At 47.4% G+C, this 23423-nt stretch overlaps 2 protein-coding genes across 16 annotated transcripts; one reads left to right on the plus strand and one right to left on the minus strand.

Annotated features, from left to right (window-relative positions):
- Window positions 1–1014: 1014 nt before the first annotated feature.
- Window positions 1015–23417, plus strand: ATF1 (activating transcription factor 1). 15 transcript variants are annotated; one of them, XM_080635500.1, is made up of 15 exons: window positions 1015–1257; window positions 6483–6599; window positions 8325–8453; window positions 10262–10362; window positions 11302–11462; window positions 12293–12472; window positions 12564–12723; window positions 13717–13857; window positions 14351–14387; window positions 14476–17034; window positions 18111–18273; window positions 20868–21000; window positions 21534–21674; window positions 22071–22455; window positions 22556–23414. In XM_080635500.1, the coding sequence occupies exons 2-9, from the start codon at window positions 6489–6491 to the stop codon at window positions 14361–14363; spliced, it is 996 nt and encodes a 331-aa protein (XP_080491626.1). In that variant the 5' UTR covers window positions 1015–1257; window positions 6483–6488; the 3' UTR covers window positions 14364–14387; window positions 14476–17034; window positions 18111–18273; window positions 20868–21000; window positions 21534–21674; window positions 22071–22455; window positions 22556–23414. The 15 variants fall into 15 exon arrangements, with proteins under 15 accessions (XP_080491626.1, XP_080491630.1, XP_080491632.1 ...); XM_080635504.1 differs by having other exon boundaries at window positions 13717–13870; window positions 22556–23412; XM_080635506.1 differs by having other exon boundaries at window positions 11332–11462; window positions 14351–17034; window positions 22556–23417.
- Window positions 17170–22753, minus strand: TMPRSS12 (transmembrane serine protease 12; the record flags this gene model as incomplete). Its single annotated transcript, XM_080635416.1, has 5 exons — window positions 17170–17578; window positions 18104–18318; window positions 19348–19673; window positions 21605–21803; window positions 22645–22753. 5 exons carry the CDS (start codon window positions 22751–22753, stop codon window positions 17333–17335), a joined length of 1095 nt encoding a protein of 364 aa, XP_080491542.1. The 3' UTR covers window positions 17170–17332.
- Window positions 23418–23423: the final 6 nt, after the last annotated feature.

Consider the following 23423-nt stretch of genomic DNA (forward strand, 5'->3'; position numbering starts at 1 on the left):
AAGAAATTCTTTACTATGAGGGTGCTGAGGCACTGGAATGGGTTGCCCAGGGAGTTTGTGAATGCTCCATCCCTGGCAGTGTTCAAGGCCAGGTTGAGCAGAGCCTTGGGTGACCTGGTTTAGTGTGAGGTGTCCCTGCCCATGGCAGGGGGTTGGAACTGGATGAGCTTAAGGTCCTTTCCAACCCAAACCATTCCATGATTCTATGATCAACCCAGCCACTTAAACCAGCCAATACATCCTTACATAAACACATTTAGGAGTGATCACATATGGCAGCAGATTCTTGTTCCAGTTGTCACGGCTCCGGCCCAGGCACCTTCTCTGGTATCACAGTGTTAGATAGAGCGAGTTTAAGACACTTTGTGTAGGGGAAGCTGTGCATAAGAACCTGGAGCCTGTGGAAGCAGAAACCATCATTGAGTTGTGTTAAAATCCATCATCCCTCCGTTCATGTTTAAATGCTTGGTAAACCCTGGCCTCAGTAAAACAAGGAAACAAATGTTGGTACCTGCAAAGAACACAGAGAAGTGCGGTAAAGCTTTAACCAAACTCTTTCTAATGCAATCTTGGGTGAGGACAGGAGATGCTTTATAGCCTGGGGCCGGTTTCCCCTCATGCTGGGGTTGGAACTGGATGATCCTGTGCTCATTCCCGATCCAAACCGGTCCCTACGGCTCTACCTTGAGTGCTCCCAGGCCACACTGAGGCCGGGCGGGCCTTCACGCCTCGTTACCGGTCCCTTATGGAGGCCGAAGCGGCCGCTGTGCGATGCCGGAAATTCCTCCCTAGGAATACAGCTCCTGGAGGGGACCGAGAGACCGGATAGAGGGGGAATGATGCGGTTTTCCCGGCCGCGGAGCCAGGAAAAGCTCCGCTTTCCCCGGGATGGGCCCAGGCCTGCGCGGCCCGCCAGGGGCGTCCTCGCGCTCCTGGGGCCGGTAGCTACGCTCTATCGCCGCCTCTCTATGATACCCGTGGCTGGAAAGCGCCGTGCGGAGGCGGTGCCGCGAGTAGACGCTCTAGCCTCCGCCTGCGGGGCTCTATGCTGGGGGAACTCTATGGTGGGGATTTCTAGGCGAGGCCTCCGCGGGGACTCTATGGTCGCAGCCCGCCCACCGCGAGCGTCCCGCGCGGCCCCGCCGTGTTTACGATGCCGCCGGCGCCGCTTTCCTGAGGCGGGGACGGGCGCGGCGGCGGCTCCGGTTCCTCCTCTCCCGACGCGCGGCCACCGGCGGGGCCCGGCGGGGCTCTGAGGTAAGAGCGGGCTCCGCCGGGGCGCGGGCGGGCGGGGGAGGCCGCCCCCTTCCCCTCGGCCCGCCCGCCCCTTTCCCCCCCCTCCGCCCCGGGCCTCGGGCAGGCCCGGCCAGGCCGCACCGCTCTCCTCAGGCCGGGCCGAGCCCCGCCACAGGCCCGGACCCGAGGCTCCTCTGCGGCCTCCGTCCCGGCTGCCGCTTCCCTTGGCCCTCGGGGCTGGGTCGGCGGCGCGGAGGAGCCTCCGGGCCCGCGGGGGTTCCGGAGGGGGTCAGCGGGCAGGGCCTGGCGCGGAGCTGTCAGTGAGGGGCACCGGGGGGCTCCTGGTCAGAGACCGAGAGCGACCGGTAGGGAGCGGAGCGGCTCCTTCTCGGTCCCGTAAGGGATAATGGGTGTCCCTTATCGTTAATTCTAACCGGGGACCGTGCCTCTCTTCCGGCACTCAAAGCGATGGATATCGGGTCGATGGAAGGCTGTTAGATGTAAACTGTGCTGCTGTCTCCCTTTGACAGACACCAAGATCCCTTATGTGCATGCATTACACCCTGCGGGCTTTTATTGCTGAGGCTGCGTGTGATGGGAGCACTCGCCAAGCTTCATTGCCCTGTGGAAGGCTGGCGTGAGGGGGAGTAGAAGGGAACCCATGGAGAGCGCTCCTGAGGTCTTAAGGAGTGAACGAGACCCAGAGCAGTCACCGGGTGCATTGAGCCAGGTCTGCGCGCCTGCTGTCTGCCGTGCGCGGGGAGGATGCGCTGGTTTTTGCCTTGGTCTGGCACCGATTCCTGGAAGAAAACGGGAATTCCGGCAGGTTCCCACATGGGAGAAACTTTCCCCAACTGCCTGCATTGCAAAATGAAGCAAATGGGCTTTTAGGTGCCCAGATTTCCCCTGAATGCTCTAAATCGCGCTCGATTTGTGCGTGTCAGAATTTGACTGTATTTAAGGATAAAATTCTGTGTCCGGTAGTCTTTGATAATACTTTAAGACTTTATAAATATCTATGTTTTATAATAATATATAATATAAATTATAAAACATAGAAATTATATAAAATATCATAAAGATAATAGTTATAATACTTTAAGACTTTATAAATATCTACATTTGATAATATTTAATAATATATAATATAGATTATAAAACATAGAAATTATATAAAGTATAATAAATATTTATAATAATTTAAGCGTTTATAAATATATTCTATAATATTTAACAGTATTTAATATATTAATAACATAAATTATAAAATAGAAAAATTATATGAAGAGTAATAAATATAATATTTATAAAACTTTAAGACTTTATAAATATATATCCTATAATATTTAATAATATATAATATATGATGATATAAATTATAAAATATATTAATTATATGAAAAAATAATAGCTATAATATTTATAATACTTTAAGACTTTATAAAGTCCTAAAAAGAAACCCCAAACCTCAGTTGCCTCTTGCTGTGTTTCAGCACTCAAACACCATTGAGGCCTTTCCTCTGCTAGGTTGAAAGGGCAGAAGAGGACTTGGTGCCTTCCTTTGGTGCTCTCGCACCGCAGCTCGCTTCTCTTTGCCTTCCTTTTAGATCCCATTCGCTTGTTCTTTGCCTCCTGTGACAGGAGCGCACCAGGCAGGGCAGGAGGGCAGGGGCTTCTTTGGTTTCTTCTCTTTAAATGGAGCTTCCTCAGCCCTTTAGCTTTGGCTTTGTGGTCCTTGAGGGGTGGTTCAACCGGAGGAGCATTGCATTAGGAGGGTGCATGTGAACTTCAGCTTGCCCACAATGAAATGCAACGTGCCTATTCCTGCTTAAAGGGAAGATGTATTTGAAGCTCCAGTGTTTCTTTGGCTGGAGAGAGGTGATTCAGAGTCCTTCAGACCACACTTCCTAATGCTGCTCTTGCAGAATCCTTTCATAGACTCATGGAATGGTTTGGATTGGAAAGGACCTCAAGTTCCAGCCCCCCTGCCATGGGCAGGGACACCTCCTGCTAAACCAGGTCACCCAAGGCTCTGTCCAGCCTGGCCTTGAACACTGCCAGGGATGGAGCATTCACAACCTCCCTGAGCAACCCATTCCAGTGCCTCAGCACCCTCCCAGTGAAGAATTTCTTCCTTAGATCCAATCTAAACTTCCCCTGTTTCAGTTTGAATCCGTTACCCCTTGTCCTATCACTACAGTTCCTAATGAAGAGTCCCTCCCCAGCATCCCTGTAGCCCCTTTCATTTCAGTTGAGGTACTTTGGAACACTGATTTTATTCTGAAAAGCACCATCCGTACCTATCTGCTCATGCAGTGTTTTTCCTGCAGGTTGGAACCGCAGTTATTCCCTGGCTAATAAATCATCGGGTACTGCTTTTATGAATTCCCCCTTGCCTGTGCTCTGTGACATGGAAAACTCTTCCTTCACCCCAAAACTATGCAGCTGGTTTCAGCTAAACATGTGCTGGTGTTGAAAGTGGTTGTAACTGCGTAAAATGATGAAACCTCACTGCAGTTCCCATCTTTGGTGCTGAGAACTTGCAGGTTGAAGTTCTCCACTGGCACTGTCTGGTGGAGGGTGTTCACAGGCAGCCATTCCAATGGGAAATCCATGGTTTTCCAGGTAAAGGGGTTATTTTAACAGGGTAGAGGCGTGTTGAATCTTCTTGTGTGGCAGACACACAAGGCCAGAGCGTGCATTGCACCTCCTTTACTCGCTGGAGGATGAGATGCAGTTGTCATTGACACCTTGTTACAATCACTTGCTAACCCTTAATACCTTATTAATACCCTTTGACTGAATCAAATAGATGTTGGGTTAATGTTTAGCCACACATTGCAGAGGAAGCAAAGATGAAGGAAACTTGAGCGTCAAATTTACCATGGGAGATGCTTTACCTTTGATTCCTGTAAGCAGGACTTCACACCTCGGAGAGACAGAGCAGCAAAACCCTTTGTGCTTTGCCCCTGCTTTGTTTCCTTTGGGTGGTTTCATATCTGTTGGTTTCATTGTTTCTTGCGGTTGATTTGCTGCTGTTTTGAGTCATTCCTGGGACAAGAAGGCAGAGCAAACCAGTGGAAGAGAGAGGGGAAGGCAGCTTGTGGTTTAGCACTACAGAAATGAATGGGGTGTTTCTGTCGCACTGGAAATGTATGTTCATTTCTGCTGTTGACTGGATTTCACTTTGACAGTGCCCTGTTTACTTGTGACACTTGCCAGGCCTCCCTTTGCAGGCATACAAAAGGTAGATTGTCCTTTATAAGAAGCTAAAGCAGCTTAGAGGGGATGTGGAGTCGTGTCCATTCTTCATGCTTGTTGTTGATTCTCTTCTTTATCCTTTATAGCTTCAGTATATTTAAATGACAGACGGAGAGAGCTGGACTGGGTCAGCCTGGAGAAGAGAAGGCTCCTTAAAGGGAGACCTTAGAGCAGCTCCAGTGCCTTAAGGGGCTGCAGGAAACCTGGAGAGGGGCTTTGGACAAGGGTCTGTAGGGACAGGACAAGGGGAATGGCTTGAACCTGCCAGAGGGGAGACTGAGATGAGCTCTTAGGCAGAAGCTCTTCCCTGTGAGGGTGCTGAGGCGCTGCCACAGGGTGCCGGGAGAAGCTGTGGCTGCCCCATCCCTGGCAGTGTTCAAGGCCAGGTTGGACACAGGGGCTTGGAGCAAGCTGCTCTAGTGGAAGGGGTCCCTGCCCGTGGCAGGGGTTGGAGCTGGAGGAGCTTTAAGCTCCCTTCAACCCAAACCAGCCTGGGATTGTGTGGAATTACTTTAGGTCTCAATTCTCTTTCCTTAACAAACGAATGAACAAATTAAAAGCCCCAGTCAGATTTCCTGATGTTCAGGTGAGCTCTGCAGCAGCAGCAGCTGGAAAAAGCAACTGTTGGAATCACATTGCTCCACTCCCCGTGGAGCTGGGTGTCAGGCGGGATCCTGGGCTCTGATTCATGCTCCTGACCGTGCAGAGGGGAACATGCTGTTGCATTAGCACCAGCAGCAACCTGATAATCTTAGCCAAGGCAGTCGGGATAGTTTTGAGTAAGCTGAGGGATTCCGGAAGCTGGGAACAGCTGAAGCACTGCCTGGCTCCTGTGAGCTCTTATTGCAGAGTGAAGCCTTCATTTTTGCTATGGACAAACTGGTCGATGTGCATGGACATAAGTATGTTGGGAAGCTGTATCGTGCTGGAGGATGTTTGTTCCATGCTATAAGGGATACGGCTTCATGTGTCACCCAACCATCAGTTTTCCCTCCGCAGAGTTCTGGTTTAGTAACTTCCTGGAGTGGGAGATGGGTGAGGATTGCAAGAACAAGGTTCTGGTCTTGGTGTCCATTGACTTTTTACCTCCCGAGTCAACGTCAGGCTGCGAGAGCTATGGTTGATCTCAGTAAGGAAAAAGCAATGACTCACATTTCCACAGAAAGAGCTGTAATTTCCAGTCTCATAGCAACTGTCCCTTCAACAGCTTCAAACCTCCTGTGACAAACACTGAACACTCACCCATCGTCTCGTAATGCTCTAGGTTGGTCCACCCCCTCCACCAGCCCAAAGCATGCATTCAACATCCCTGAATCCCCCAATATCAGAGGGGGGATGATGCCAAGATGTTGAACAGGTAAATATAGAGTCATTGAAATGACAGAAGTGTGACTGGATTGCATGGAGACCCATTGACTTCTGCAGGGTTTAAAACTCAAACCTGTGTGCTCTCTGCTTTGATTGGAATGCCTGGTCTGGCTTTGCAGACCTTCAGATGGTTTCAGATAGGTTTGGCTGGTAGCTTAGATAACATATTTTGGAGAACTCTTTTTCCTAGAGCAAGGGAGTCTTTAGTAGCAATGCTTTGTCTTTGTTGGCTTCCTAAACCTCATGACTTGACTTTATTTTTAGGAAGAAAACAGGAAATTCAGTCAATACATGTGACAGCAGATGGCTGCCCTGGTGCTGACAGAGGCTTGGATGCAGGTGGTGGTCAGGGGAACACAGTTCCCTGTTCCAAGGAGGGATTTGTGCTGCTCTGAGGCCTCAGGGCGAGTGTATGGAAAGGACCCACTGCTTCCTTCCCCTCATGCTCCAGGAGAACATGAGATGCTCTGGGTGCCACAGGGGAAGTGACAAAAAATGCCCCAATATGACTCAAAGCTTTATGCACAGAGAGTCTATAAAGTAACCCTGGGAGCTGGGCACCAATCTGGTGTTCACATTTCTCATGAACTGAATTTAACCCCTTGCTTTTCTTGCAGTTGATTATGGAAGAGGTGCACAAGAGCAGCAGTAACAGTTCAGTGTCGCCCTCACAAACGTCAGCTGTACAAGGTACAACACTACAGGCAGCTCAGCTCTCTCATATTGCTCAACAGGTAAAGCCTGGGCCAAATCTCAGCAAACATTTGAGGTAGCTAAGAGCCATTTTTTATGTAGTGATTCTTGACTTCTAGAAACGCGCAGAGAAGAAAGAACAAAAGAAAGTTGAGATAAATGGATGTGGCTGTTGGTGGATGACCCCAAATGAATAAAATGGCTTGTATTCAAAAGGCCAGAATGAAGCGTGCTTGTACAAAATGAATTGTGCATCCCTTGAAAGTGTTGTTGACCCCACATAAGGGAGCTGCTCAGTGATGAATCAAGGATCTGATTTTCAGTTCTTTCTGAAGAAGTATTTATAGCTCCTTTTGTAGTAATGGCAGACCGGGGTGCTCAGCACCATGGAAACACTTGGATTTTATCCCAACATGAATACATTTAATGCAATGAATCTTACGAAGTCGGAAATGTGACTTAAAAGTAACATCCCTTTCAAAGCTTTAACCTGAATTCCTCCTGATTCCACTTTCTGCATTGGAAAGAGCATCTCTGTACAGGCACTCTGCTCCCAGCCCTGAAGAACACTTTTCAGCTCATCCCCTGGTCACCTTGCGGAGGCAGTTTGGATTTTGATGCAGAATTTACGTACTTCCTGAGGCAAAGACAGGGTAGAATATCAGCAAGCATCCTGTTCTTTGCTCCAAGGCTGGTTTTCTGCTCTGCTTCTATATAAAGGTGCCAATGTGTGACAATGTATGGTACAAAAAGTAATACTAAATGGATAGTTTGCAGTGTGAATTGTAGTGATCCCTTCATCTTGTCCTCTATTTCAGATTGATAAAAGTAGAGAAGACAGTTGGTGAGGAAAAGGGTTGTTCATTTATGCATCTACGTGTATGAACTTGAATCAGTTTTTAGGTGCAAAGTTCAACATGAGAAATGCAAATCTGGAATGGAAGAAGCATTTTCTATAGGGGGTAGCAGTAAGGCTCAGCTTTTTTGCCAGTTAAACCTAGATCTCAGCCGCAGCATTTATTGAAATGGATAGTTTTAAACCATGAAAGAGCAGATGCTGTTGTTGTGATTTGCAAAGCTCTGCTCTTTGTTCTTCCTTGTCCAGAGCCTGCACACCTTATCTCCTCCAGTTGCCTTTTATCTTCCTTTAGTTACAGCCCTTGTGCCTTGAACTTTCTAAGTAGCCGGGTGAGCTTTTACTATGCTCCACTCTTGTGATTTCTTCAGTGTGAAATCTTTGAACCATGGCCTCGTACTGCTTGCCTGAAAAACAGTAACTCCAAGAACACCAAATCTGTGCATTATTCAGGCTGCCTTCTGCATCACTGGAGTGTTTTAAGTCTGGCCTGTCCTAAACCCTCAGTCCTGTGGGTCATTTCACCTCCATTTAGGTTTTAGTGCCCGGAATTCCCATTAACTTTCATGAGAATGAAGGCTACTTATTAGGCACTTTTGTTCCTGCTTGTCTAAGCTGTGGTTCATTTACAACTGCACATATTAAAAGTTGCAGCATTTGAATCATCTGCACATAATGCTGTGTATTTGATTCCCCCCTAAGGCAAACATGTAACTAATGAAACAGCCTTTTTTGTACGCAGATACCTATCTCAGAAATGTACATCTTTAAAGCATATCTTTATGACTTAATTAGCCTTGAAAGAAGCTTCTGCTAATGCATGTTCTCCCCTGGTTTTCCTACATGTAGATGCACTTTGTGAGTCCTGTGGCACAAATGCTTGTGTTAATGATTCTTTGCTTTGTTGTAGATGTCTCTAAGAGGTCCTGCACCCCTGACAGTCGTTCAGCTTCCTGGAGAGCAAGTCCAGGTCCAGGGAGTCATTCAGACAGCTCAGTCCTCTTCTGTAATCCACTCACCTCAGGTGCAAACAGTGCAGGTAGGTACAGAATGTCTGTTAAATAACCAAGAATCCTGTTTTCTGAGGTGGGAGGACTTGTAAAGGCTTGTCTGCCCTGGCTGGCTCTGCCACAGTGCAGCCTGGCTGGCTCTACTGTAAGAGACAGTGAGTAGGCAAGTGACAGAATTTAGGGGTTATGTTGTTCTTAATGATTTATTTAGGCCTGAAATGACTTGTGATGCTAAAATTGCCTTTGGAGTGGAAATGAAGCTATTTGACATTGCCTCCCTTCGTAAAAAAACCCCAAAACAAACCCACAATGCCGTACTTGGTGCTCTTAACACACATGCAACCCGTGTGTTATAATACCCAAGCGAGGAGAGTGTGGAATAACCCAGTGAATTAAACGGTGGGTTAGGAAAAGGGGGACCTGAATGGTGGTGCATGAGCTAGTGCTTGCTCACCTCCTGTACACTTTAACTCCCTTTCTGTGGTACTGAAGATTCTGCTTGTTTCTCTTGCTCGTGTGCCTTGAGGAGTTCACAGTCGAGCCTGTTACTGCTTCATTCAGTTCTTGGCTGCAGAGAGCCCTCAGGACAGCCCAGCATTGGAGTTAAACTGTGCAGTAACTGCACTGCTCAGCCAAATGCCTGCAAGAACTGGGCTAAAAGGCATTAATTCGTCCCTGATCCTTTTGTACTGTGCTTATCTCTTCGTACAACATTAAAGTGATAACCCATGGAAAGTCAACCTGTAATGCATTTTCACCCATCATTGTTCCCGTAACGTCAGAGCATGGAAAACACCTTCCACTTTGCTGAGAACAGCCAAATGTCCGCTGTAGTAGGCTGTGGTTCCTTGTGTCTCCATTCACCCCTCTCCTGTCATTGTATTCTAGTGGCAGGGTCCCCACTGACTGAGCTCTTTCCTGTCTTTCCCTGTAGTTTATGAACACTTTGACCTTGTTGCTCAAAGGTGGGGAGGAAAAATAGCACAGGAGGAGCTTTACTGAAACGCTGATGGGAGCTTGCTCTTGCCTCTGTAGCAGCAGCTGAGGGTTGCTTTTCCCAGAGCTGTTTGCATTCTTTCTGACTTGTTGCTGACACACACAGAAGTACAAGTAAATGTTTTGTTGGCTTGTATTTAATAAGAAGCATCAGAGAAAAGAGAGCTCTTGCCAGCTGGCTGAGGACACAGTGGAATAAAGAGAAAACCATAGATAACACTTTGCACTTCTACTCCCTGCTGCCTTAAATAGTCTTTTCAGTTGACTCTTCCATTCCGAGCAGCAAAATACACTGCTTTTCTGTCTACACAAAGGTTTCAGGTACTTTATATGTTTGTCTCCGTACATAAATGCTGTTCTTTCCTTTCCCACCAGCGCCTCAGCCAAACTGATGTGTGGGAGCTGCTCACCTATTCATCAGCTGATAAGATAGTTTGGCTTGTTTGATGTGTATGGAAAGAAACCATTCCTGTTTCTTCACTCTGGTCTTTGCAGCGTTGTGGACTGATTAATCCCACAGTTTGATCCAGCTAAAACTGCTGCCTTCAAATAGTGGGCATTTTCCAGCTTTTAATGGGATAAAAGAGTTTGGGAGCTTTCTTTTTTTGGGGGAAGTGAGGGGATTTGTTTCATTAGGGCCTCACTAACAGTCTGTGATAATTGCTACAAATAGTTGAAAACACTGAAACTAGCAATCCCCTTTTTTGGTTTCTCTTTTTGTAATCAGCTGCAGTTGTGTAGTTTTCAAGCAGCTTTAGCTCATACACAAGTACAGTGTGTAACCTCATGCGAGGGTTTCAGTTGCAGTGTACCAGATAACCCCATTTCATGTATTTTTTAGGTCTCTTCTTTGTCTGAGAGTGAAGATTCTCAGGATTCATCAGATAGCATAGGCTCATCACAGAAAGCTCGAGGCATCTTAGCTCGTCGTCCCTCGTACCGGTAAGTACTACAAGGAGTAGCTTCTGTACTTTGAGACCAAAATAGCAACTTCTTTCGATACCTTCCTATATTCTCTCAATGCCAGAGTTGTTTTCTTTCTCTTGCAACAGGCACTGGACCTGTTGCATGCAGTAGACATTTGGGAGATGCTCCCCAATCCTGCTTCTGCCACTGCTTTTCAGTTCTTGAATGTTTTGTTTGCTCTTCTTAGTGCTTTCTGATGGTTTGGTCTCCTGTTGAACTCTGCATCAAGACAAATGATTTCAGAGGGATCTGATTATTTTGCCTGCAGTCAAAAACAGTGGGGAAGAGAGCAATTGTGGCTCCTCAGGATAGGAAACCAGGAGCTGTAAGCAGAGCTTCTGAAGGAGAGCTGGTTACTCTGCAGGTTTGGGATCAGGAGTTCTCAGTTCTGCTTTTCTCTTCATGGAACTGCCACTAGATCATGATTTGGCCTGGGGTAAAACACGTAAAATTCACACTTCCCTTGGTGGCTCTTTTAAAGAGAGATGCGTCTGTTTTCATAGGGTCTTGGTACACGGGACACAGGTTGTGTGAGGAGCTCTGCAAGAGCTGCATTAAATGCAGGAAAAAGTAAAGTTACTGTGTACTGAAAGAGCAGGAGATTAAACTTGTCTATAGTAATCTATCCTTTTTAGCTTATTCTGACACCAGACAGAGCAAACTGGGTTTAACTGGATACACAAAGCTTATTCTTGAGAGAAATAAAGACCAAGTTGTAAATCAGAAAATACCTCTCCACAGCCCACTTATGTATCCGTGGAAAAGGTTTATGGTGGAAACTCTGGTGCAGCTTTCCCTCCAGTGCCATGATGCAGCAGCAGTGCTGGTTTTCAGCACCCAGCTTTCTGGAGGTGACTGAAATCTGCTGTAAATGGGGCAGGTTTGTGACTGTGCAGTGATTTTTTTTTTTCCTAGGTTTAGAACTGAGAAACTTCTCTTTCATAGGAAAATTCTGAAGGATCTTTCTTCTGAAGATACACGGGACAGAAAAGGAGATGAGGAGAGTCCTGGTGTCTCTACTGTTACGTCTATGTCCATTCCCACACCCATCTACCAGACAAGCACTGGACAGTACAGTAAGTTACACGAAATATGTGCCTAACTGGACACATTTTATTCAGCTTGCTTCAAAATACAGATTCTCTTTTTGGTATATATTTGAGCAAGATGAAACTCAAAGGTTTGGTTATTTGTTTAACAGTTAGTAACAGTCCTGTGAATGGAAACAGACTGGTATCTCAAGGCTCCAGATAAACTCAGGGCTTTATCTTCGTTTTTGCACATTAAGACGTTCAGAGGATGTTGTTATGAAATACATGGCAGTGTTCTAGTGTTAGAGCTAGTCCAGACCCTAAGATAAAGGACGATACCATTGTATATATCATAAGGCCACACCAAACGCTGTTCCTGTGCTATCAGTAAGGTAGCAATTTGTTCCTTTGATTTTATCACCAAGCAGCAGCCTGCTCTGGCAACTGGAGCACGTCCTCTCCATCCCTGTTCTCTGAGCTGGATGCTCAGCCAGTTCCAACCCCTGCCACAGGCAGGGACACCTTCCAATAGAGCAGGTTCCCCCAGGCCCCATCCAACCTGGCCTTGAACACTGCTAGGGATGGGGCAGCCACAGCTTCTCTGGGCACCCTGGGCCAGCGCCTCAGCACCCTCACAGGGAAGAGCTTCTGCCTAAGAGCTCATCTCAGTCTCTCCTCTGGCAGGTTAAAGCCATTCCCCTTGTCCTGTCCCTACAGGCCCTTGTCCAAAGCCCCTTTCCAGGTTTCTTGTAGCCCCTTAAGGCACTGGAGCTGCTCTAATGTCTCCCCTTATGGAGCCCTCTCTTCTCCAGGCTGACCTGCCTTTCTATTTCACACTGTACAAAGATTGTTGAGCGTGTTCCTTTTCCTTTAAGTTGCCATTGCTGCCAATGGCTTGCAGCTGGCAAGCCCAGGCGCTGATGGCGTGCAGGGCCTGCAGACACTGACGATGGCCAACGCTGGTGGTGCTCAGCCTGGGACGACGATACTGCAGTACGCACAGACATCAGATGGTCAACAGATCCTTGTCCCCAGCAACCAGGTGGTAGTGCAGAGTGAGTACAGCTTCTGGAAGTGGCGTGACATTAGCACTAACGCAAGTCTGGCCCTGCCACGTTCTGATGTCTTGTGCTGTTCTCACAACAGCTGCCTCAGGGGACATGCAGACCTACCAGATCCGCACCACCCCGACCACCACGTCCCTTCCCCAGACCGTGGTTATGACATCTCCTGTCACCCTGACGTCGCAGACAAGTAAGACGGATGATCCACAGCTGAAACGAGAGATACGGCTGATGAAGAACAGGTATGGAACTGCACGTGGGCTGCTGTGGTTGGATGTTTCATGTGCTGCAATGCATCCTCAAAGAACAAACTGCACCTTGCATACTAATGTTACTGATTGGGCCACCACTGAAGAGGGAATTTTCCACTGAAAAGTAGGGAATTCAGGCCAAAACATGCCCCATGTTCTGACCTACACAGCTTGGAGAAAACAAATTGGGTTTTCCCTGGAGGTTGGCTGCCACATGTGGTACCGATTTTATGCTGTCTACCTATAGATAGAATCATAGAATAGTTTGGGTTGGAAAGGACCTTAAGATTATCCAGGTCCAACCCCCCTGCCATGGGCAGGGACACCTCACACTAAACCAGGTCACCCAAGGCTCTGTCCAGCCTGGCCTTGAACACTGCGAGGGATGGAGCATTCACAGCTTCCCTGGGCAACCCATTCCAGTGCCTCACCACCCTCACAGTAAAGAATTTCTTCCTTAGATCCAATCTAAACTTCCCCTGTTTCAGTTTGAACCCGTTACCCCTTGTCCTGTCACTGCAGTCCCTGATGAAGAGTCCATCCCCAGCATCCCTATAGCCCCCTTCAGACACTGGAAGCTGCTCTGAGGTCTCCACGCAGTCTTCTCTTCTCCAGGCTCAACAGCCCCAATTTTCTCAGCCTATCTTCACACAGGAGGTGCTTCAGCCCCTGCTCATCCTCCTGGCCTCCTCTGGACTTGTTCCAACAGTTCCATGTCCTTTTTATGTTGAGGACACCAGAACTGCACACAATGCTCCAAGTGAGGTCTCACGAGAGCAGAGTAGAGGGGCAGGATCACCTCCTTGAACCTGCTGATCACGTCCCTTCTGATGCAGCCCAGGATACATCATCCTCTATCCAGCTCATGCTGTTCACAGTGGCACTGCCAGCTCCCTCCTCTCATAGTGCTCAGCATCATCACATGCAGGAAGCAGAAACATCTCAACTCTAAACTCAGCAATCCCTTCTGCTTGTGTGTTCCAGAGAAGCTGCTCGCGAATGCCGTAGAAAGAAGAAGGAGTACGTTAAATGCCTGGAAAATCGAGTTGCGGTCCTGGAAAACCAGAACAAAACTCTCATTGAAGAGTTAAAAACTTTGAAAGATCTTTACTGTCATAAAAGCGTGTAAGAAAAGGAGGTAAAACTTTGGACTCTTTACATTTCAGAGGAGAAATTCTTTTTTTATACAGGATTTTTTTAAACTCTAGACGAAAGGTCAAAAATTGAAACTTTTCTACCTAGATTTCACAACTTAAAGACTCTCGAGATTTTATTTGGTGACAAAGCGCAAGAAAGGAAACAGGAAAACCTCACCCAAAATTCCTGCTGGCACAACTGGAAACGTTGTAAAGTCACGATTGCACCGACAGTAAAGGACGGTCCCGTTTTACAGGGCAGGTGGTTAGAGTTTCTTCCCATACCTCTTGTAACAGAGGCAACAGTTGGTTACAGTTAAAACGCAGATGATGTGGAGTCCTTGCCATAGTGGACATTAGTAGGAACATTTATAACCAGTTTATGTTTTGATTTCTTACTCTTTTATTCTTTCCCAGTTCTTTTGCTTTCAGTTCTTTGTATGTAAATAGGTTTGGTTTAACCTGGCAGTTGTTCGTTACAGGCACAGATGCTAACCAGGAGCTCCTGCTTTGCTCGAGGTATAAATCACGTTTCCTCTTTCTCAGCTGAGTTACAAAAGTTGGGGTTTTTCTTTTCAACGTTTGCTGTGTTGATCAATTTGGGCAGGAGCTGCAGAAAGCGGCCAGAGGCCGAGGCCCGACGGTGTCCAAGGCACGTGAAAGGTGTTGGCTTTCCTTAAGAGAACTCAACACATCCAGTTATTCCCTAGTGCAGCGTGGAAGAACAAGTACTGGTGAAGAATTGCTTCTGAAGAATGATTCCACAATAGGTTGCTCTTAGTTGCTGGGCACGGGAAACACCTAGAATTGAGAAACAACCATGTGCTGCCTATAAACACAATGAAACCTGCGTTGCTGCTTCTGTCTGGAGGCTCTACAGTGCTTTGGAACATTGAAACCAAATGGTAAAACACAAAAGTAGAAGGTATATATACCAAAGGGTTACTGAGGTTCTAATATAGGGTTTCTAGGCTGAAAGCAGTGCAACATTGCTGGGCTGATTTTGTAAGGTAGGTGATATTTTGCAAAGTAACGGTATCTTTGTAAGCAAATACTCTATTGCAAACAGGTAGATGGGTGGTATATTTTGTAGCTAAATTGTGATCTTTACAGATGCTGAAATTGAGTTTATATACGTATTTTGACAGTTTCTATATTTCATTTTAGTAAGCAAATGAAATATTTTGTGAAGAAGCAGATTTTCGAGCATATATTTTTATGGATAGTACAAAGTCAAAGGCGATCCTCTTTGGTGTAGGAGATATTAGAATTAATTTTGTATGTCTGTAGGCCAATTGCAAAAAAAAACAAAAAAGAAAAAAAGGGATCCTAGGGAATATTGGGAAAAAAAAGAGGAAAAAAATCCCAAGAGATCAGGGCTTTTGATTCCCCACAGTCGCTGATATCTGCACATTCGATCTGGTCGCTGTCGGAGATTCCAGTTGGATTTTCATCGCTTTCAGGTGGCAACGAAATGCTTGACATGATCAGGACTCTTTTGGGTGTGGAATCTCCATTCTTGGAGATACCCAAAAGGTGCCTGGACGAGGTCCTGGGCCGCCGGCTCGAGCAGGGGGTGGGAGCCAGTGACCTCCCGAGGTGCCGTCCCACCTCCCTCTCCTGTGATCCTGTGAGATGTGTATGCAGTGCTTATTGCATGAATAATAACTACACTGTTTTCCATAGTTAGGATCGAATCCTGCTTCCAGTTATGTCAGCGGGAGTTGCACTATGGACTATGCTATTCAAAAGGTGTTAGAGCTCCGTGTGTGTGTGTTGTGCTAGCGCCGAGCTGAATGCAGTCCAGAGGTCTGCTCGCTCCTCAGCTGTGTACTGCTTCTCATACGGTCAGTCAGTATGTTTTATTTGCCTCATCTTTGAATCAATGGACTTCTTGGCAAGCAGAGCTCTTTGCAAGGGGGATGAGGAAGGCAGCATTCCACAATCGTGGCGTTAGTGAGCTGTAACAACACCTTTTTCTCTGCAGTTTGTAACTGGGGGATTGTTACGGATGCTTGCTTTAGGCCAAACTGGAGAACCCATTTCTGTTCATGATCATGTCAAAAAGGGGGTGCTTTCATTGCACAGCAGAAAGAGTGAGCCAGGGTGGAGGTGTTTGTAGGGAACTGCTCCAAAAGAAGCTGTTCGGTGCCTCCTGGTTCCGTTAGTGGGATTTCAGGAAGAAGGAAGCCATGGGATGTGCTTGGCACCTCTGGGAACTGGACCCTCTCGCTCTGTCCCCCATCAGGTCTGTGTGCGCTGCTTGGCGTATGTTGAAGAGGGTTTGACCTGCAGTACTGCAACCAATTTGGGAACTCCTGTGTATGGTTTGTGATCCTCACCGTGTGCTGTTGTTCCTTTACCTTCTTTTGTAATACAGGATAACAAGAATAATTAAAGCTATCAAGTGTTAAGACTGTAACAGAATGGTGGTCCATTCTTTCTGTATTCAGCAAGTAAAAACATGTCGTGCTGCCAGACATCATGTTAGTACCTTTTTATCCTCTCAAAATAAGTGGTTTTTGGAAAGAGCAGCTTATTTTTCATCATGGAAGTATTAAACAGTGACGTGAGTTTGCTCTTCGAGTCATCACTTATGAAGTACTTAGTTTGGATTTACTTCACAGTCTAGATTGTAAGAGAGTAGAATCTGTATCCTGAGAGGAAGAGCTATAGTACCTACTACCGTGCTGGTTATTTCCAAGCAGAAGTCCATTACATGCTTTCTATGAATTGTACATATTTGTTGAAGCAATTAGATGGTTGCAGATTTTGACCTTGGTAAATAAAGTCGCCAAAACCTAATCCCTGATGATCCCGATTGATTCTTCATGAGCGCAGCACTGAGCAAGCATGCATGCATTGGGTGCCGTCGGGTCCTTCAGTGGCCAAGCAGCACCAGCACCCAGAGCTGTGGCACTCAGCACTTGGAGAACGAAGTTACTTGTGCATAAGTGTTAGTGATCACTAAAACTAACGCGTGGAGAAACCTTTTCTCTTTCTGCATGTTCTTTCTCCCCTGTTCTGTTTTTCAGCTGAGCCGCTGTTAGGCACGGTTCTGCTCTGCCAGCATTCACCCAGCAGAGGGGGCAGCTGCCATCTACAAAACGCATGGTGGTCATCACTAATACTTAAGTTTTGATGGCTGGAAAAGTGTAGAAAAAGGGTAAGAAGTATTATCAGTTGGTAACATTTCTATATTCAGTTTCATTATCAGGTTAAGGCGATCCCTCTACTGGTATATTCAGCTTCATTATCAGTGTTAAGGCTGACCTATCCCTCTACTGGTAGTAGGGACATCAAAAGCAGAAAGGAAAGCACTAATACAAGCGCAGACGTGGCTTGAAAAGCCCAGTGTATGTCCCTTGGCTCTCAGGTTTATTCTGAAGCAGGGGCTAGTTCTCTTCTCAAGGGTTTACCAGGCAGACCAAACCTCTACAGCTACGACCCAGTGGTTTGTCCCTTCAGAGACTCCATGCAAGTACTGTGGGTGTCAGGCTCAGAAGGACGGGGAGTGGAACGCTCGTGGGGCTCACAGCCTTGTTATTCAGCTCAAGTTCAACTTGTAGCCATCTCCTGTACTGAGACAAACGGACGTAGATCCCAGGGAATCGTGGTCGGCCACAGCCAGCTCCAAAGCTGGCGATCCCCATGAGGTAGTATCTGTTGGTAGGGGGGTGATAGCAAGCCAAAGGTCCTCCGCTGTCTCCCTAAAAATAAACAGAAACCCCACTAGTAAAGATACTCCCTTCCAGGAAACAATGCAGAATAAGGTCAGTAATACATCAGCTAAGTTAACTGGAGAGTAATAACAATGCTAGTACATGGATAGCACAATGCAGACCAGATTTGGTGATGCTGGGTGACACCACCATGACCAGAACACCACTCCTGCATTAGTTTCAATGTCCTTAACTAGAGTTTGGTTGGTTTTCTTTCAGCACCTTTTCCTTCTAAGGCTTTTTTCCCTAAACAAGTTGTATAAATCTGCTTGTGTCCTTTATCTTTTCACTTTGTTATCTGTCACTGAATGTGGGTTTGAGATGTGTGTCAGCTTAGGAATCACCATCTCCTGCTTTCATTCCTGATGCTTCTTTTGCACTTTGACATGTTTCCTGCTTTGTATTTGTGCCATTTTAATGAATGATGCTACAAAGGCTGGTCATCACCATGCCCCTGACGCTCTGGCTTGGTGGTTTCCATAGTGGCAGCTTGGGTGTAATGGTCCTTCTTACCTGGCAGGTATCGGTGCCTCCCCATAGAGAGCCAGCACAGATCATGTTGTCATTAACCAGCCCTCCATAGGCATCAGAACTGTTACAGACATTAGAAGGAATGATTTCCACTTGTGCTTCTTGTAACACAGCTGAAGTTTTACCTTCAATGGAAAAGAACACATAAAAAGGTGAAATATTCATGCTATGGCAATTCCTACTGTGCTTCCCCTGCCCTGTTCAGGCTTAAGCTCATTTCAGTGTGTGCTTAGATGTGTAACAGAGATTGTGCCTGCTTCTAACAGAGACAGACTTCAGTGGGTTAAAGATGTGCAGGCTTCAGAGGTGATGCAGTGTTTGTGCTGACCCCTCTGCTCCCTCGCCTTGCTCAGATGCTTCAGGGTTGTTGGTGTGCAATAAGAAAGCTCTTTCTAGCAGACAGCACTGAGAATCTGTGGATCTGAATCTGAAGTCAGGCGAGTTCCCTTTTCTGTATTCAGGTGTGTTTCAGCAGGTCGAAGGAGGTGATCCTGCCCCTCTACTCTGCTCTTGTGAGACCTCACTTGGAGCATTGTGTGCAGTTCTGGTGTCCTCAACATAAAAAGGACATGGAACTGTTGGAACAAGTCCGGAGGAGGCCACGAGGATGAGCAGGGACTGGAGCACCTCCCGTATGAAGATAGGCTGGGAAAGTTGGGGCTGTTCAGCCTGGAGAAGAGAAGGCTGCGTGGAGACCTCAGAGCAGCTTCCAGTGTCTGAAGGGGGCTATAGGGATGCTGGGGATGGACTCTTCATCAGGGACTGCAGTGACAGGACAAGGGGTAACGGGTTCAAACTGAAACGGGAAGTTTAGATTGGATCTAAGGAAGAAATTCTTTACTGTGAGGGTGCTGAGGCACTGGAATGGGTTGCCCAGGGAGGTTGTGAATGCTCCATCCCTGGTGGTGTTCAAGGCCAGGTTGGACAGAGCCTTGGGTGACCTGGTTTAGTGTGAGGTGTCCCTGCCCATGGCAGGGGGGTTGGAACTGGATGACCTTAAGGTTCTTTCCAACCCAAACCATTCCATGATTCTCTGTTACACTTGGAAGAAGGGTGAAGGAATGTGTGCCTTTGGTGGATCGAATCTGCTCAAAATGGAAACCAACCCTTGGTGATGTGCGATAAGCCCAGAACCTGACCAAGCCTGAGGTCAAGCTTGAGGGCCTGGCCCCTGCTATGAGCTGCGTAGCTCAGGACTCACTCAGCACCCCAAAGCACCTCGTTACCTTGCTCTTTCTTGCGCCCCCAGCCGCTGATGAAGCATTGGGTTCCGCTGTGGCTCTGTGGGTACCGGTGTGCGGGCGGGAGGCAGATGGGCTGAATGGCGCTGCCGTAGCGCACGGCGGAGCTGAGTTCCAGCAAGGCGATGTCGTTTTCAAACGTGTCTCTCTTGAAGCCTGGGTGCACAACGATGCTTCTGATGGGTCTCCTGGTGGTGTGCGCACTGGGCTGCTGAAGGTTGTGCACCCCCAAAACAGCCCGCCAGCTATATGGGTCCCTAAAGGGGGAATTAATGTAGTTTTGGCAATTAAGGTCCAGTAAATCCATTCCTTGGTGTCACTTTGATTAATTTACTGTTGGCTCATGCACCTTTAGGAATATACACTGAAAACCCTGCAGTAACTATGACCTGCAACGAATTTGGCTGAGCACCCTTCTGTGTACCTCAGACACTCAGTTTCCTATTGCTGGTTACGGCTCTTAAGGCAAATTCAGCTCAATGGTTTAAGCAGATGCTCAGATTTTACTTCCCACCCCATCTCAGCAGAGGCCACCTGGGAGCTTTTCCTTTGGAAAAGGTAAAACCAGGGATTTATGTGGCAGAAAGGAGGTAGGTTTGGAGCCACGATGCTTACAAAGACCGTGCTTGCACTCAGATTGGGCAAACTCATTCACTAGAAGTTACAAATAATGAATATTTGTATTAAATATATATATGTGAACATATGAATATTTAATATAGATTAATTATATGAATATTTTAAATATGTGAATATATTATTCATGTGACTGTATGAATATTCATATTAAACTTAGGCATAGGGCCAGAGTCCTTCACACTGGGTTCCTATTCAAGTACGTTGGAAAGAATCTACTGATATCAAGTGGGAATTGAATCTGTGACAAGCAAAGTGCAGGCTCCAGAACTCAGCTTAACTTCCAGCATGCTCTAAAGTGCAAGAGAGCGAATGGAATTATAGCCCCTCTCTCGGTTAATGATTATGGAAGTGCTTTAATGCAAGAACCAAGGAATTGATCCAGCCAAGTCCGGATAAATGATGACATTTCCAAAGTTCAGGCGTTTTGTTACAGCTCAGCTTCCTTCAGGTCATGGTTAAGTCAACACAGAATGGAGCTGCCCGAACGAGCGTGTGGGTTGTGCGACTGTGTTAAGGGTTACGGCAAAGATAAGGGGGTGAGGGCTGAAGTGCAGCAAAGCTGCTCCAAGTACAGTCAAAAAGCCTGTTCTGAGGGTGCCAAAATGTTGGTTAACAGGAAATGGGGAAATAGAGCGAAAACCAAGGAATTGTGGAGTTTCCAATCTAAATATTGCGTCCCTTTCTTTAAATATTTGTGTTTTGTTTAAAAAATTTGTTTAAAACAAATTTTAATCATAGTCATTAGATTAACTATCTAATTAAATAAATAATTAAATTATTATCTCTTTAATTAAATCAACTAATTTCATTATTAACTATTTAATTAAATGATTAACTATTTAATAATTTTCTTTTTGTTTTACTAGTTTATCAAAATCTATTAAGCAGAAACATGAGAGCTCCATGACAAAAAAAGCCCCCAGCCTAACAAAACTGCCCCATCTAAAGTAAACAGCCCTTCATTGGAAACACCAAAGGTTGGCCTGGACCCAGCCAGAGGTGAGTATCCAAGACTTCTTGGTCTTGACTTATAGAGATGTAACTCTGCATCCTGTGCTGGGCTGCAGCCATCACCGCAGCAGAGATGGCAAAGGAACAGTCTTTAGTCCTTGGAGCCACAACCAGTCCCCTGTATAGCGCTGCATCATAGACTCATGGAATGGTTTGGGTTGGAAAGGACCTTAAGCTCGTCCAGTTCCAACCCCCTGCCATGGGCAGGGACACCTCACACTAAACCAGGTCACCCAAGGCCTCATCCAACCTGGCCTTGAACACCACCAGGGATGGAGCATTCACAACCTCCCTGGGCAACCCATTCCAGTGCCTCAGCACCCTCACAGTAAAGAATTTCTTCCTTAGATCCAGTCTAAACTTCCCCTGTTTCAGTTTGAACCCGTTACCCCTTGTCCTGTCCCTACAGTCCCTGATGAAGAGTCCATCCCCAGCATCCCTATAGCCCCCCTTCAGATAGGGCTTCGCACATTGGCTCTGCGCTGAGGACTCAGAACATCTTTGGTTTGCCTTTTGTTCAGGTGATGCTTTGCTGCTCTGCTATGATGCCCTCCTCCCAGTCACTAAGAAGAGGTGCCAACAGCACTCCTACCTCCTCCCTGTAACGCAGTGCCCGGCGGTCAGCACCGAATTCCTATTGACTAAAACTCCTCCACAAACATGTGAGTATCGGCCGCCACCGCGGTAAAGCTGGAGGCTCACGAGCCATGGCCATGCTCCGACTGGAGCATCGTGTCCACCTACGATCCGGGATCCCGAGCTGCCTTCCAGGAGCGGCCGTTGTCCGCAGGCTGCAAAGCAGAATGGAGGCAGTTACATTGGTCAAGCTGAAAACCAGCCTTCAGCGCACTCACTGCATCCTCAGGGCTTGGGTTTGGTGATGCTTTGGGGTGGTTTTTGTGGGTTTATTCAGTTCATTGTGGCTGGTGTTTAATCTACAGTTACTGCTGCAGGACTGCAGATGTTTGCAGCTGGAGCCCAGCTGCTGGAGATGTTGGGGCTGTTTCCTTAGGTTGTATTGAACACTTGTATTTCCATGGTTATTCATGTATGGGCAGCCTGGTCTAGATGAAGATGTTCCTGCTCACGGCAACCTGGTCTAGATGAAGATGCTCCTGCTCGTGGCAACCTGGTCTAGATGAAGATGTTCCTGCTCATGGCAACCTGGTCTAGATGAAGATGTTCCTGCTTATGGTAACCTGGTCTAGATGAAGATGTCCCTGCTCATGGCAGCCTGGTCTAGATGAAGATGTTCCTGCTCATGGCAACCTGGTCTAGATGATGTTCCTGCTCATGGCAACCTGATCTAGATGAAGATGCTCCTGCTCATGGCAGCCTGGTCTACATGGAGATGTCCCTGCCCATTGCAGGGAGTTGGAACTGGATGAGCTCTGAAGGTCCCCTCCCACCTAAACCCTCCTATGACTGTGATTTCTTGTGTATGTAAGTACTGTGTGCACTGAGGGTAAGCAGCTTCCAGTCACCCCTGCTGCATGAATTCACCTATTTAGGCACAAACGAGGTTTTCCCCTTGTGTCCATAGGGAGCCACCACAACCCCTCCCTCTTCCCCTCCCTCTGAGGCCCTGCCACCCTGCTCCCTACACCCGCTGTTCCACTGCAAATGCGGTACCATCTGGTGCATCCCCGGGGGCCATCACCACGGGCACGGCACCGACCATCCCCGGCGGCAGCAGCACAAGGACCAGGACCAGCGCGACCGCACGCAGCTCCCACCGCATCCTCTACTGGGGATGCACCCCATGGAGGCGGGGGTACTAACAACGGTCACTATGGCGACGGTGCCGCTCAGTCATGAACGCACATCATGGAACGCGTTTGATGCTGGGAGGTGCCGGAGCCGGTCCCGGGGCACGCACCCAAACGGCTCCGGTACCTTCTTAGGGCAAGCAGCGAGCGCTGCCGCCGCTCCCATTCCCCTCCAGCACCTGCCTGCGCTCAATCAGTGCTTGGGTCTGGATTGGCTGCAGGGAGCAGGGGGAGACGGAAAGCGGCTGATCCTGGTGGCGCTTGGATGCTTCCCAACTGAAGGAATCAGTTACCGGGAGTTGAGCAGCCCCAGGGTGCAGTTAACACCGGTTTATTCTGCCCTGGCGCCTTCCTGCTGGGATCCTCAGAGTACCCAAGCCAAAGGAGAAAGGAGGAGGAGGCCTTTGGGAGGGGGAAGGTATAAAAGAGGTGGATACTTGAGGCAAAGTGAGAGCTGTGAACACAGTAAGGATCTCCCTTTATTGGAATAAGGCTTTAAACCTCTCGAGCTCCTAAATTATCGAAACCAGGACTTTCACTGTGTTGCCTATGTGTTGCCTACATGTTGCCTACAATGCTGGGATTAGCCGATGCTGTGTTGATTATAGGGCTTCCTGTGGGTGCAGAGGTCTGGCAGGGTGC

The sequence above is a fragment of the Psittacula echo genome, assembly GCF_963264785.1.
Source record: "Psittacula echo genome assembly, chromosome: 27".
NCBI classification, from domain to species: Eukaryota; Metazoa; Chordata; class Aves; order Psittaciformes; family Psittacidae; genus Psittacula; species Psittacula echo.